At 34.4% G+C, this 16,512-nt stretch overlaps 1 protein-coding gene across 1 annotated transcript in view; it reads right to left on the reverse strand.

Annotated features, from left to right (window-relative positions):
• The window catches only part of CWF19L2 (CWF19 like cell cycle control factor 2), a 187,524-nt gene that overhangs the window by 86,583 nt on the left and 84,429 nt on the right, over window positions 1–16,512 (reverse strand). The window contains exons 9-10 of the mRNA XM_059929351.1: window positions 15,029–15,125; window positions 12,988–13,080 (exon numbers count right to left, since the gene is read on the reverse strand). Coding sequence (XP_059785334.1) covers window positions 12,988–13,080; window positions 15,029–15,125 — 190 coding nt within the window. The remainder of the gene's footprint in view (window positions 1–12,987; window positions 13,081–15,028; window positions 15,126–16,512) is intronic.

A 16,512-nucleotide genomic window follows, 5' to 3' on the forward strand; every position in this document is an offset into this window, starting at 1 on the left:
AGGACATTACACTCGTTAATATATATGCACTCAATACAAGAGAACCCGAAGACATAAATACTAACAGACATAAAGGGAGAAACAGACAGGAATACAAAAATAGCATTAGAATTTAATATCCAACTCATATCACTGGACAGATCTTCCAGATAGAAATTCAATAAGGCAACAGAGATCCTAAATGATATAACAGAACAGCTAAACCTAATTTATATTTTCAGGACATTATATCCAAAAAACAAAAAAATTCTTTTCAACTGTGCAAGGACCATTCTCTAGAATTGACCATCAACTAGGTCACAAAAGAAGCCTCAACAAATTAAAGAGGACAGAAATTACTTCAAGCACCTTTTCTGACAACAATGGCATGAAACTTGAAATCAAACACAGAATGAGAAATGGGAAAAAAAGAATTACATGGAGACTAAACAACATACTACTTAAAAACCAATGGGTCAATGACGAAATCAAGAGGAAATTAAAAAACACCTTAAGATAAATGACAATAAAAACACAACCATAGAAAATCAATGGGATGCAGCAAAAGCATTTCTTAGAGAGAAGTTCATAGCAATAAAGGCCTTCCTCAAAAAACAAGAAAAATCTTAAATAAACAACCTAACGTATCACCTAGAAGAATTAGACAACAAACAAACAATACCCAAAGTCAGCAGAAGGAAGGAAATAATAAAGGTCAGAGAGGAAATAAATAAAATAGAGATTTTTTAAAAAGTAGAAAAAAATCAATAAAACCAAGAGCTGCTTCTTTGAAAGGATAAACAAAATCAACAAATCTCTGGCCAGCATCTTTAAGAAAAGAGAGAGGACACAAAAAAGCAAACAATAAATAAATAAAAGAGGAGAAATAACAACTGATATCGCAGAAATACAAAAAAAAAGTAAGGAAATACTATGAACAAATAATATGCCAACAAATTGGACAACCTAGAAGAAATGGACAAGTTTCTAGAAACAAGGGGCCCAACAAAACTGAATCAAGAAGAAATAGATAATTTGAACAGACTGATGGAATTCTACCAGATATACAAATAAGAATTTATATACTGATTCTTCTCAAATTCTTCCAAAAGACTGAAGGGAAGAAACACTCCCAAAGTCATTCTATGAAGCCACGATCACCCTAATAACCAAAATCAGACAAAGACACTACCAAAAAAGAAAATTACAGGCCAATATCTTTGATGAATACAGATGCAAAAATTCTCAACAAAATACTAGCAAACCAAATCCAACAACACATAAAAAAGATCATACACCACAACCAAGCTGGATTCACCCCAGGGTAACAAGAATGGTTCAACATACACAAATCAATCAATGTGACAGACCACCACAACAAAAAAAGACAAGAACCACATAATCATCTTAATAGATGCAAAAGAAGCATCTGATAAAATTCAACATCCATTCATGACAAAAACTCTTACAAAAGTGGGAATAGAGGGAACATATCTCAACATAATAAAAGCTATTTATGAAAAACTCACCACCAATAATACTCAAAGGTGAAAAGATGAAAGCGCTGCCACTAAAATCTGGAACAACACAAGGATGCCCACTCTCACCACTTCTATACAACATAGTATTGGAAGTCCTAGCCACAGCTATCACACAAGAAAAAGAAATGAAAGGCATACAAATTGGAAAGGAAGAGGTAAAACTGTCACTATATGAAGAAGGTACTATATATAGAAAACTCAAAAGACTCCACACAAAAACTGCTAGAAATGATAAATGAATTCAACAAGGTAGCAGGATACAAAATTAATATGCAGAAATCTGTTGTATTTCATTACACTAACAATAAAATAAAGGGAAATTTTAAAAAAATTTCCTCTTAAAATCACATCAAAAAAAAAAAAAAAGACTTAGGAATAAACCTGATCAAGGATATGAAAAGATTTATATGCTAAGAACTTTAAAAAATTACTAAAGGAAACTGAAGATGATTCAAAGAAGTGGAAATACATCCCATACTCTTGGATTGGAAGAATTAATACTGGTAAAATGGCCACACTACATAAAGCAGTCTACATATTTAATGTGATCCCTATCAAATTACACATGAAAGTTTTCAGAGAACAAGAACAAATAATCCTAAAATTGATATGGAACCATAAAAGCCCCAGAACTGTCAAACTATTCCTGAGGAGAAAGAACAAAACAAGATGCATAACCCTCCCAGACTTCAGAAAATACTACAAAGCTACAGTAATCAAAACAGCATTGTATGGGCACAAAAACAGACATACGGATCAATGGAACAGAATAGAGAGCCCAGAAATAAACCCATACACCTATGCCCAATGAATCTTCAACAAAGTAGGCAAGAATATACAGTGGAGAAAAGACAGTCTCTTCAGCAAGTAGCATTGGGAAAGCAGGACAGCTGCATGTAAATCAACAAAGGTAGACCACACCCTCACACTATACACAAAAATAAACTCAAAATGGCTCAAAGACTTAAATATATGACATGACAGCATAAAACTGCTAGAAGAAAACATAGGCAAAACATTCTCTGACATATATCATACAAATGTTTTCTTAGGTCACTCTCCCAAGGCAACAGAAATAAAAGCAAAAATAAACAAATGGGACCTAATCATACTTACAAGTTTTTGTGCAGCAAAGGAAACCATAAACAAAATAAAAAGGCAACCTACAGAATGGGAGAAAATAAGTGCAAGTGATGCAACAGACAAGGGCTTAATTTCCAAAATACAGAAATAGCACATAAAACTCAATAACAAAAAAACAAAAAACCCAATCAAAAAGTGGACAGAAGACCTAAATAGACATTTCTCCAAAGAAGATATACACCCCATCAAGCCTCTTATATAGCCTCATCCACCAGAGGGCAGGCAGCAGAAGCAAGAAGAACTACAATCCTGCAGCCTGTGGAACAAAAACCACATTCACAGAAAGATAGACAAGATGAAAAGGCAGAGGGCTATATACCAGATGAAGGAACAAGATAAAACCCCAGAAAAACAACTAAATGAAGTGGAGATAGGCAACATTCCAGAAAAAGAATTCAGAATAATGATAGTGAAGATGATCCAGGACCTCAGAATAAGAATGGAGGCAAAGATCGAGAAGATGCAAGAAATGTTTAACAAAGACCTAGAAAAATTAAAGCACAAACAAACAGAGATGAACAATACAATAACTGAAATGAAAACTACACTAGAAGGAATCAACAGCAGAATAACTGAGGCAGAAGAAAGGATAAGTGACCTGGAAGACAGAATGGTGGAATTCACTGCTGTGGAACAGAATAAAAAAAAAAGAATGAAAAGAAATGAAGACAGCCTAAGAGACCTCTGGGACAACATTAAACACAACAACATTCACATTATAAGGGTCCCAGAAGGAGAAGAGAGAGAGAAAGGACCAGAGAAAATATTTCAAGAGATGATAGTTGAAAACTTCCCTAACATGGGAAAGGAAATAGACACCCAAGTCCAGGAGGCAAAGCGAGTCCCATACAGGATAAACCCAAGGAAAAATACGCTGAGACACATAGTAATCAAACTGGCAAAAATTAAAGACAAAGAAAAATTATTGAAAGCAACAAGGGAAAAACTACAAATAAGATACAAGGGAACTCCCATAACGTTAACAGCTGATTTCTCAGCAGAAACTTTACAAGCCAGAAGGGAGTGGCATGATATACTTAAAGTGATGAAAGGGAAGAACCTAAAACTAAGATTACTCTACCCGGCAAGGATCTCATTCAGATTAGATGGAGAAATCAAAAGCTTTACAGACAAGCAAAAGCTAAGAGAATTCAGCACCACCAAACCAGCTCTACAACAAATGCTAAAGGAACTTCTCTAAGTGGGAAACACAAGAGAAGAAAAGGACCTATAAAAACAAACCCAAAACAATTAAGAAAATGGTCAAAGGAACATACATATCAATAATTACCTTAAACATGAATGGATTAAATGCTCCAACCAAAAGACACAGGCTTGCTGAATGGATACAAAAACAAGACCCATATATATGCTGTCTACAAGAGACGCACTTCAGACCTAGGGACACGTACAGACTGAAAGTGAGGGGATAGAAAAAGATATCCCATGCAAATGGAAATCAAAAGAAATTTGCAGTACATTTACTCATATCAGATAAAATAGACTTTAAAATAAAGAATGTTACAAGAGACAAGGAAGGACACCACATAATGATCAAGGGATTAATCCAAGAAGAAGATATAACAATTATAAACATATATGTACCCAAAATAGGAGCATCTCAATACATAAGACAACTGCTAACAGCTATAAAAGAGGAAATCGACAGTAACACAAAAATAGTGGGGGACTTTAACAACTCACTTACACCAATGGACAGATCATCCAAAATGAAAATAAATAAGGAAACAGAAGCTTTAAATGACACAATAGACCAGATAGATTTAATTGATATTTATAGGACATTCCATCCAAAAACAGCAGATTACACTTTCTTCTCAAGTGCGCACAGAACATCCTCCAGGATAGATCACATATTGGGTCACAAATCAAGCCTCAGTAAATTTAAGAAAATTGAAATCCTATCAAGCATCTTTTCTGACCACAACACTATGAGATTAGAAATGAATTACGGAAAAAAACGTAAAAAACACAAACATGGAGGCTGAACAATACATAACTAAATAACCAAGAGATCACTGAAGAAAGCAAAGAGGAAATCAAAAAATACCTAGAGACAAATGACAATGAAAACACAATGATCCAAAACCTATGGGATGCAGCAAAAGCAGTTCTAAGAGGGAAGTTTATACCTATACAAGCCTACCTCAAGAACAAGAAAAATCTCAAGTAAACAATCTAACCTTACAACTAAAGGAACTAGAGAAAGAAGAACAAACAAAACCCAAAGTTAGCAGAAGGAAAGAAATCATAAAGATCAGAGCAGAAATAAATGAAATAGAAACAAAGAAAACAATAGCAAAAATCAATAAAACTAAAAGCTGGTTCTTTGAGAAGATACAAAAAATTGATAAACCATTAGCCAGCCTCATCCAGAAAAAGAGGGAGAGGACTCAAATCAATTAAATTAGAAATGAAAAAGGAGAAGTTACAACAGACACCGCAGAAATACAAAGCATCCAAAGAGACTACTACCAGAAACTCTATGCCAATAAAGTGGACAACCTGGAAGAAATGGACGAATTCTTAGAAAGGTATAAACTTTAAAGACTGAACCAGGAAAAAATAGAACATATGAACAGACCAATCACAAGTAATGAAATTGAAACTGTGATTAAAAATCTTCCAACAAACAACTATCCAGGACCAGATGGCTTCACAGGTGAATTCTATCAAACATTTAGAGAAGAGCTCACACCCATTCTTCTCAAACTCTTCCAAAAATTTGCAGAGGAAGGGACACTCCCAAACTCATTCTATGAGGCCACCATCACCCTGATACCAAAACCAGACAAAGATACTACAAAAAAAGAAAATTTCAGACCAATATCACTGATGAATATAGATGCAAAAATCCTCAACAAAATACTAGCAAACAGAATCCAACAACACGTTAAAAGGATCATACACCACAATATAGTGGGATTTATCCCATGGAAGCAAGGATTCTTCAATATACGCAAATCAATCAATGTGATGCACCATATTAACAAATTGAGGAATAAAAACCATATGGTCATCTCAATAGATGCAGAAAAAGCTTTTGACAAAATTCAACACCCATTTATGATAAAAACTCTCCAAAAAGTGGGCATAGAGGGAACCTACCTCAACATAATAAAGGCCATATATGACAAACCCACAGCAAACATCATTCTCAATGGTGAAAAACTGAAAGCATTTCCTCTAAGATCAGGAATGAGACAAGGATGTCCACTCTCACTACTATTATTCAACATAGTTTTGGAAATCCTAGCCACGGCAATCAAACAAGAAAAAGAAATAAAAGAAATACAAATTGGAAAAGAAGTAAAACTGTCACTGTTTGCAGATGACATGATACTATACATAGAAAATCCTAAAAATGCCACTAGAAAACTACTAGAGCTAATCAATGAATTTGGTAAAGAAGCAGGATACAAAATTAATGCACAGAAATCTCTTGCATTCCTATACACTAATGATGAAAAATCTGAAAGAGAAATTATGGAAACACTCCCATTTACCATTGCAACAAGAAGAATAAAATACCTAGGAATAAACCTTCCTAGGGAGACAAAAGACCTGTATGCAGAAAACTATAAGACACTGTTGAAAGATATTAAAGATGATACCAACAGATGGAGAGATATACCATGTTCTTGGATTGGAAGAATCAATATTGTGAAAATGACTATACTACCCAAAGGAATCTACAGATTCAAGGCAATCCCTATCAAATTACCAATGGCATTTTTTACGGAACTAGAACAAATCATCTTAAAATTTGTATGGAGACACAAAAGACCCCAAATAGCCAAAGCAGTCTTGAGGGAAAAAAATGGAGCTGGAGGAATCAGACTCCCTGACTTCAGACTATACTACAAAGCTACAGTAATCAAGACAATATAGTACCGGCACAAAAACAGAAACATATATCAATGGAACAAGATAGAAAGCCCAGAGATAACCCCACGCACCTATGGTCAACTAATCTATGACAAAGGAGGCAAGAATATACAATGGAGAAAAGACAGTCTCTTCAACAAGTGGTGCTGGGAAAACTGGACAGCTACATGTAAAAGAATGAAATTAGAACACTCCCTAACACCATACACAAATATAAACTCAAAATGGATTCGAGACCTAAATTTAAGACCAGACACTATAAAACTCTTAGAGGAAAACAGCAAGAACACTCTTTGACATAAATCACAGCAAGATCTTTTCTGATCCAACTCCTAGATTAATGGACATAAAAACAAAAATAAACAAATGGGACCTAATGAAACTTAAAAGCTTTTGCACAGCAAAGGAAACCATAAAGAAGATGAAAAGACAACCCTCAGAATGGGAGAAAATATTTGCAAACGAATCAACGGACAAAGGATTAATCTACAAAATATATAAACAGCTCATGCAACTCAATATTAAAGAAACAAACAACCCAATGCAAAAATGGGCAGAAGACCTAAATAGACATTTCTCCAAAGAAGAGATACAGATGGCCAAGAAGCACATGAAAAGCTGTTCAACATCACTAATTATTAGAGAAATGCCAATCAAAACTACAATGAGGTATCACTTCACACCAGTTAGAATGGGCATCATCAGAAAATCTACAAACAACAAATGCTGGAGAGGGTGTGGAGAAAAGGGAACCCTCTTTCACTGTTGGTGGGAATGTAAACTGATACAGCCACTATGGACAACAGTATGGAGGTTCCTTAAAAAACTATAAAGAGAATTACCACATGATCCAGCAATCCCACTACTGGGCATATACCCCGAGAAAACCATAATTCAAAAAGACACATGCACCCCAATGTTCACTGCAGCACTATTTACAATAGCCGGGTCAGGGAAGCAACCTATATGCCCAACGACAGACAAATGGATAAAGAAGTTGTGGTACATATATACAATGGAATATTACTCAGCCATAAAAAGGAACGAAATTGAGTCATTTGTTGAGACATGGATGGATCTAGAGACTGTCATACAGAGTGAAGTAAGTCAGAAAGAGAAAAACAAATATCTTATATTAACACATGTATGTGGAACCTAGAAAAATGGTATAGATGAACCGGTTTGCAGGTCAGAAGTTGAGACACAGATGTAGAGAACAAACGTATGGACACCAAGGGGGCAAAACCGCGGTGGGGTGGGGATGGTGGTGTGCTGAATTGGGCGGTGGGGATTGACATGTATATACTGATGTGTATAAAACTGATGACTAATTAGAACCTGCAGTATAAACAAACAAACAAAAAAAAACAACTAATACTAAACTTTCTTTGGTTTATTTGTATGGAAATATGTTAACATGTTTCAGACATTACATGAAATTTCTAAAAATCTTATATATTCTGGTATAATGTTATAAGTCATAATTCTAGTTATTACTTTAAAATGTATATCTCAGAAATAAGAAAAAAAAAGAAGACATACAGATGGCCAATAGGCACAGGAAAAGATATGTTGCTAATTATTAGAGAAATGCAAATCAAGAGTACAATGAGGTACCACCTCACACCAGTCAGAATGGTCATCATTGAAAAATCTACAAATAAAAAATGCTGGACAGGGTGTGGAGAAATGGGAACCCTCCTACACTGTTAATGAGAATGTAAATTGGTGCAGCCACTACGGAAAACAGTATGGAGGTTCCTCACAAAACTGAAAATAGAGTTGCCGTATGATCCAGCAATCCCAGTCCTGGGCATGTATCTGGACAAAACTGTAATTTGAAATGATACATGCACCCCTATGTTCATAGCAGCACTATTTACAATAGCCAAGACATGGAAGCAACCTAACTGGTTCATTGAGAGATGAATGGATAAAGAAGATGTAGTATATTTATACAATGGAATACTACTTAGCCATAAGAGAATGAAATAAAGCCATTTGCAGCAACATGGATGCACCCAGAGATTATCATACTAAGTGAAGCAAGTCAAAATGAGAATGACAAACATCATATATCACTTATATGTGGAATCTAAAATATGACACAAATGAACTTATTTATGAAACAGAAAGAGACTCATAGACATGGAGAACAGACTTGTCATTGCCAAGGGGGAGGGGGTATTGGGGAGGGATAGATGGGGAATTTGAGATTAGCAGATCCAAACTATTATATATAGAATGGATAAACAACAAGGTCCTACTGTACAGCACCGGGACCTATATTCAATATCCTATAATAAACCATAAAGGAAAATAATATGAAAAAGAAAACTATGGGGAACAAAATAAATCAGGGACATTAATAAAAGAAATATTTCAATTATTTTCTGATTGCTTACAATATGCCAAGCATTACCCTAGACACTAGATATATGAACTGAAATAGCCCTTGTCCTAAATACTAAAAAGTTCAACTTCTAAAGGGTGAGAGAAATAAGCAAACCAACAATTACAAGTGCTGATGGTTTTTCACTAAATCCAAAAAGATATTCATAGATCACTGAATCAGGAGATTTACCCTATTCACACAATCTAACATTTCTAACAAATAAGCTAAGAAATGAAAGAACAATGTTTAATGCTCTATGAATGGGATTTTCTTTTCTCTGAAAGGGCAAAATTTCTATCAGAAGTATTTCAGGATTTTCCTCTAAAATATCAGCACATTTCTTTGTTGTAGTAAACAACTCTGTACTTTCATTTTTTAACAAACTACTTTGAAAGGTAGATAAACCAAGGTGCTGACCCTGATAGAATAAATGACTTTAATGGCATTCTTTGAATTCTCTGAAAGAGAATTCTTTCAGAATTGTTGGCAAAGGTTTGTTTTACATATATGCCTAGTAAAGCTTTAACTAAATGTGCAAGTGCCCTATCTCTGCAGAGAAGAATGAAATTTTCTTTTCTGGTCAAAGAATCCTCAGGATATAAGAACTTGCTGTATAGCACAGGGAACTCTACTCAGTATTCTGTAATGGCCTATATGGGAAAAGAATCTAAAAAAAAAAAAAAAAGAGTGGATATATGTATATGTATAACTGATTCACATTGCTGTACACCTGAAACTAACACAACATTGTAAATCAACTCTACTCCAAATAAATAAATAAATAAATAATACTTGTAACCAAAAAAATAAATAAAAAGCGATAACCTACCGGTATAGTTTCAGAAATTGCAGAAAGATACCCTTCCCTGGCCACCCTGTATAGCTGTCTATCCCACGTTACATCCACACACCACCATCCCCAAAAGAAAAACACTGCTGATACCTGAAATTCCTATAATTATCACTCCATTCGTTTGTATGAATTTAATAGGTGCTTTTTCACAGTTAAACTGTGAACATCCTAAGGGTGGGGAAATTGGAGGAAGGTGGTCAAAATGTACAAACCTCCAGTTACAAGAAAAATAAGTACTAGACATGTAATGCACAACATGATGACTACAGTTAACACGCTGTATGATATATGGGAAAACTGTTATGAAAGTAGATCCTAAGAGTTCTCATCACACTGATTTTTTCTTTTCTTTTTATTATATCTATATGAGATGATGGATGTTAACTAAACCTGTTGTGATAACCATTTCACAACATATGTAAATCAAATCACCATGCTGTACACTGTAAGCAGTGATGTATGTCAATTATTTCTCAATAAAACTAGGAAAAAATGTTAAAAAAAAAAGAATCCATAGAATAAAAACCTTTATATTTGAAGCTTCAAAGGGTTATACAGTTTCCAAAAGAGACTCACAAATAGAAATTCTACTTTGAATACAATTTTGAATTCTACTTCCCTGAGTTATGAGATACAATGCTCAAAAGCTAGGAGGAGCTGAAAAACATAAAGAAATCAGTAATGGTATAGAGATATATGCACAAGGGATGAGATATAGTCTGTCAATACTCTACGATATCCTCAGAACAGTAGAAGAAATGTTATTTAATAGAAGATCTGCTTCAATTTTTTCAGATGAACTTTCAATTTCAAGAATCCCCTGAAATTCAGCCACAGTTTTAGAACCCTCTCATATAAAGTGACAAGTATCAAAAAAGAGATAAGTATAACAAGAATACAAATATATATAATTTGAAAAGACAAATTCCGTAGAGAATATTTTAAAAGTCTTTAAGTTTCAAAAGAGTAAAAGGTTATAACTGTTCAAAAGGATGAGAAAAAAAGACTTCATAATGGAGTAAAGACAAAATGAAAAGTGGATAGCCTCAAGAGGGTGATATCCAGCACAGATAATTAATAGCATATGTAAATGTCAAAGAAACATGTAGGTTACGTATAAAAAAGCTTTGGAGGTAAGGCTGGAAAATGGGGTTATACTTTGAAAGGATATACTGCAGGAAGATCTAGTACTTAATATAGTTAGCACTAAGAAACCACATAAAATTTCAGAATACAAAAGTATTATGACCACAAAGACACTTGAAAAAATAAATCTGGCAAAAGTGTACACAGTATAACTAGTTTTAGCTATACTCTTTTAGTCCCTACTTTTTAATCCTACTTATAGTTTCCCATTCTCAATTCCTTAATCTGTACAAGAAACTCCAAGTTATCCACTTTTTAAAAACATGACTAGCACAACTTAGTAAAAACAGCCTATTTCAAAAACATATTCTCTGTACTATTATCTAAGTCATTAATAATTGAAGCTTGAAAAAATTCTATGAAACCTGACTTCATAGATTCTCACCTCCTCTCACACTACCATTAAATTATATAAATTAATCTTTGAGAATAGTCCTTTAAAATCAGTTATAAACCACTCTATAAACCTCTCAACACTGTAATGCAACCAAACCAATCCTTTGCCTTTTTCTATCTCCATTTACTCCTGTGGAGATTTCATGCAGTATCGTGAATTTAAACACCATTTATATGTTAATAATGCCCCAATTTCTATTTCCAGTTCAGGTTTCTCTCAACTCCCAATTATATCCATCTGCCTACTTGATAGCTCTACTTGTTTCACATCTAAAAGACATACAAGCTCAATATACCCAAAACAGAACTTCCAATCTTAGCTCCAAACCTACTCTTTCTCCCACATCTCAAATAATGGCCATTCTATTCTTCTAGCTGCTCAGGTAAATATCTCTGGAGTCTATTTTTCCTCTTCTCTTTAATCCATATTCCCCTCCCATCTAAACCATCATAAAAATCCTGTCTGCTCTCCTTCAAAATATACACAGAAAACATTTGTGCATATAAAAAATTTAATCACTTCTAACCATCTCTTCAGCTACTATCTTGGTCAAGTCCACTATCGTTTCTTGTATGTATTATGGCAAAAGCTTAACTAGACCCTGTGTCTGACCTTATTCTCCTCCAATCTACTCTTAACAAAGAAGCCAGGATGGTCCTGTCAAAATACATTTTCTGCTCAAAAATCTTAAATAGCTTTACCTCTCACCCAGAATAAAAACCTATTGGGTTGGTCAAAAAGTTCATTCAGATTTTTCCATAAGATGGTATGAAAACCCAAACAAACTTCTTGGCCAACCCAATACTTCCTTACTATGACTTTCAAGCTTAACATGATCTGGCCTCCCACAATCTCTCTAATCTGGATCTTCTACTTTCCTCTCTTTCATTCATTCCACTCCAACAACACTGGCCTCCTTGCTGTTCTTCCTACACATTGGACATATGTCCAATCTTTGGAACTTTAAATTCTCTGTTCCTTATGTCCACAGTGCTCTTCACTCAGATCCACAAAGATCACTGTTTAACTTCAAGTCCTTGTATCAATGTCACTTTTTCAATGAGAATTAGCCTGTGCATCCCAAGACATACACATACACATAAACACACAGCATACCTGGCACTCAAGATCCCTACTACCCTGCCTAAAATATATAACTTTTTAAAAATTTTTATTATTTATTATCTCTTTCTTACTACCCAAATAAAACTCCATGCAGACAGGTGTTTTCATCTGTTTTACTGACCAACAGATAGGTGAATGAATCCTAGAACAAAATATTTTACATGAAATGGATACCAAATTCAAGTCTCTCATTCTGTAGGAGGAGATAATGACCTTGACTTGTGCAAGCTCAGTCAGTAAATGGCAGAGCCCAGAAAAAAACCAGGTCTCCTTGGCCCTAGGCCTAGCTGTAGGCCTAGGCTTTTTTCCACCAGGACACAATGGTGGAACATAAGAGAATACATATGCAAATAAATTTTAAAAACAGGCAAACAAGCATAAATACATACAAGCACACCGACACAGATATAGACACATTTAACATTAAAATATTACCACTGTCAAGTAGAAGTATTATACATGGTAACTGGCTACCTATAAACAAACTTTTATTACTTACCTCTACCCCAGATTTTTTTGATGATATCTGCATTATGTTGTCTTCGAATTTATTTGCCTTGTCAAGTTGGGCTTTAAGTTGTTCAGCTAATTCCTTCAAATAGAAAGACAAGAAAAATAGGTGTGATAACATAGCTTCTTCATTTGTAGAATATTTCAAATTCACGTAACAATAGGGAAAACAGCATAGCAAACATCCAAGTAGCTCTCACCTAAATCTAGTTACCAACTCACAGCCTAGTATATTACTTTTTAATGAACTCATCTGGGTAACAAATTCTCAAATACCTGTAGAAATTATTTATGCTTTGAAGGTTAATAATTACAAGGACATATATTTTAGGGATGATAGGGAAATGAAAGAAATACATAACCTTAAGAATGGCATTTTTGGGCTTCCCTGGTGGCGCAGTGGTTAAGAATCTGCCTGCCAATGCAGGGGACACAGGTTCGAGCCCTGATCTGGGAAGATCCCACATGCCGCGGAGCAGCTAAGCCCGTGAGCCACAACTACTGAGCCTGCGCGTCTGGAGCCTGTGCTCCGCAACAAGAGAGGCCGCGATAGTGAGAGGCCCGCGCACCGCGATGAAGAGTGGCCCCCGCTTGCCGCAACTAGAGAAAGCCCTCGCACAGAAACGAAGACCCAACACAGCCAAAAATAAATAAATTAATTAATAAAAAAAAAAAAAAAAAAAAAAAAGAATGGCATTTTTATAATTCCTTAGATATTATAAACTTCCAATACTCAAAATTTCAGTTATTTGTAAAAAGAAAGCCATCACAAGATTTAAAATATTACCTTCTTTATTGTTAAGTAATTTAGATAAAAATTCTGTATGTATTTCATTTTTACTCTAGGAAATCTATAAAAATTTATATTAAAAAACTGACATATAAAGCAATAAATCACAATGAAATAAATTAAATAAATAGAATTACATGACAAGCAAAGACAGTATTCTCCACTGCAGTGGTTCCATGAACACAGAACATTTCTTTTAACATATGTTAACCTCTTAACTTGGTGACCTCTCTTTCACTATTTTAACTAATTTCATTGTGCTTTCAAAACTCATATGTTATTTTCTTGCTGTTGTTGGTGGTGGTGGTCTGTCTTGCTTACTAATTTCTGGGTTGAGCTTAAGTTCAGTGTTACCAAGAACCAGATTCAAAGAGAGAGAGCAGTAAATGCAAGATATGACTTTTATTACAGATATAAACTAATAAAAACAGAAGTTATCATGTTTGGCTACTTTTTGTTCTACTAAAGAGTGTCATACTGATGGTACACCAAAACAGAACACTACTCAAGATCACTTATATTTGGATCTGAGATGCATACATACATATGACCATGAGGGAATCAATTTTGTCAAGACATGGAAAGCTGCCTGACTTTGTTATTCTGCCATGTGCAATGTAACAGTATTTGTATAATATAAATGTGACAATATAATAGATAGATGCCACTCTTACCAAATAATTCTGATTTCTATTCAATTGTGAGTTAAGTAAGTTTCAAATCACAACATTATTATGGGAATAAAGTGAGCTAATCTACACAAAGCATTTAACACATTGTCAGGCACAAATATGTTGCCTTAAGATTTGAAAAAATGAGTTAACCATCCTTTTTATTAGCTCATTTTTAAAGTTCCTAAGTAAGGGAATTTAAGAAAGTAATACACATTCTTAACAAAATATGACTAAAAAAGGGAAAGACAGTGACATCTTTATCTCCCTCAAATACGGTCAATAAGTTGTAAATACAATAATAAAGCAAATATCCAAGTTAAAAAGAAAATTAAAAAGCATTTAGTTCCCTAGAATCGTAAATTTCAGAAATTTGACAAATTACATAATTTACTTAGAAGTAGACAGTACTGTTCTTAGAAGTGTTAAAGAATTTCTTCAAAGAATCAATAAGCAGCAGTTATTTTCAAAGAGTGCTATATCCACATAGCTAAGGAACTTCCAAAATTACTTGTAAGAAGTTAAATATTTAGCAATTATTCTCCAAAAGAACAACATATAAGTCTTACCATATTTCCCATCATCTCTGCCTTGATAATCCTGGCTCCCAACTTGTTCTTCTCATCAACACTCAAGATGTGGATAGAGTCATCCACTGGACTACTCCTGTTTGAACAGGACAGATTAAGAGCATATGAAATACAGGTACATATTAATAACAAGTAAACTGTTGCAAGTAACATCACCAATATTCAAATGTTACTTTAACTGACCTTAACAAAGCATTCAGCACAAATAGATCATGATTCTAGTACATTAAATAAATAAATAACCCTCAATGCTCCACCATAAATCAGTACTTAAAGATTCTATGTTACAATGCCATGATGGCCTATGGCAGTTATAATATCTGACCAAATATCCAGTAGCAATGAGAAAAATAATATAAGTCAGCTATTCTTCATTACTTAATATTCCCATACTCATTCTAAAAAAGAAACAAACAAAAATTAAAACACTAGAATCAGGCCATAACTCTACACAGCTAGGGAAACTCTTCTCATTCAATGTGATAAATTACTGATAATCTAAGAAACTATAATCAGGAAATTACATTTAACTGCATTTAAAGAATAAAAACAGTGACCATGTGCTCTTGCAAAGTCAACCCAGAATTAGACAACATAAACTAATTTACAACTATATGATGTGTGAAACCTATACTATGGAAGCCTCACAGAAGAAAAGAGAAATTTCCAGCCAAGGTCAGATTCCTGGCATATACAAAGTGGTCCCAACTTACTGCCTTAAGAAAGATTTGAGACTACAGTGCAGGGAGGGTGAACCCAGGCAGAGCATGAAGGACTCCTTAATGAGAGAGACATAGCTAAGAGTCCAAGGCAGCTAGAGAGGGGAGAGCTACACAGTGAAAGAATCCCAGAGAAGTGCAGAGAGTTCCCATTGAGTATTCAGCAAGACACTACCTGGAGTCAGGGAAAGAACGATCCCAAAGAGTTAAAGGAAGAGTATTCAGCACTCCTGGAAATAGTGCCTGGTCCTACAAGTCAGACTAGGAAAATTCATAATTCTGAAAGCACTGGGTAGAATATTAAGGGTCTTGCTTCATTAGTGGGAAATAAGTCCTAGACTAAATGCTGCTCTCAGCCCACCTAACAAATATAAAAAGCAGAAGTCAAAAGGACCAAACAGTCTCCAATTAAGTTAACTGTGTCCCAAAATAAAGCTCAAGAATACTTACAGGAATGCAAAAATACCCAGCACTCAACAAAGTAAAATTCATAATATCTAGTATCCAATTAAAGATTATCAGACATGCAAAGATGTAGAAAAGTAAAACCCATGATTAGGATAGAAAGTTATCAATCAAACCCAGAACTGACACAGATGTAAGAAACAGCAGACAAGGGCATTAAAAGTTATTATTATAAATTTATTCTATATGTTCAAAAAGTTAGAGACAACTAAGATATAAAATAGATAAGAATTTAGTTTCTACAAGGGAAATTACAATGTCTGAGATAAAAAAATACAC

This window comes from Balaenoptera ricei, chromosome 8 (genome assembly GCF_028023285.1).
Source record: "Balaenoptera ricei isolate mBalRic1 chromosome 8, mBalRic1.hap2, whole genome shotgun sequence".
Lineage (NCBI taxonomy): Eukaryota > Metazoa > Chordata > Mammalia > Artiodactyla > Balaenopteridae > Balaenoptera > Balaenoptera ricei.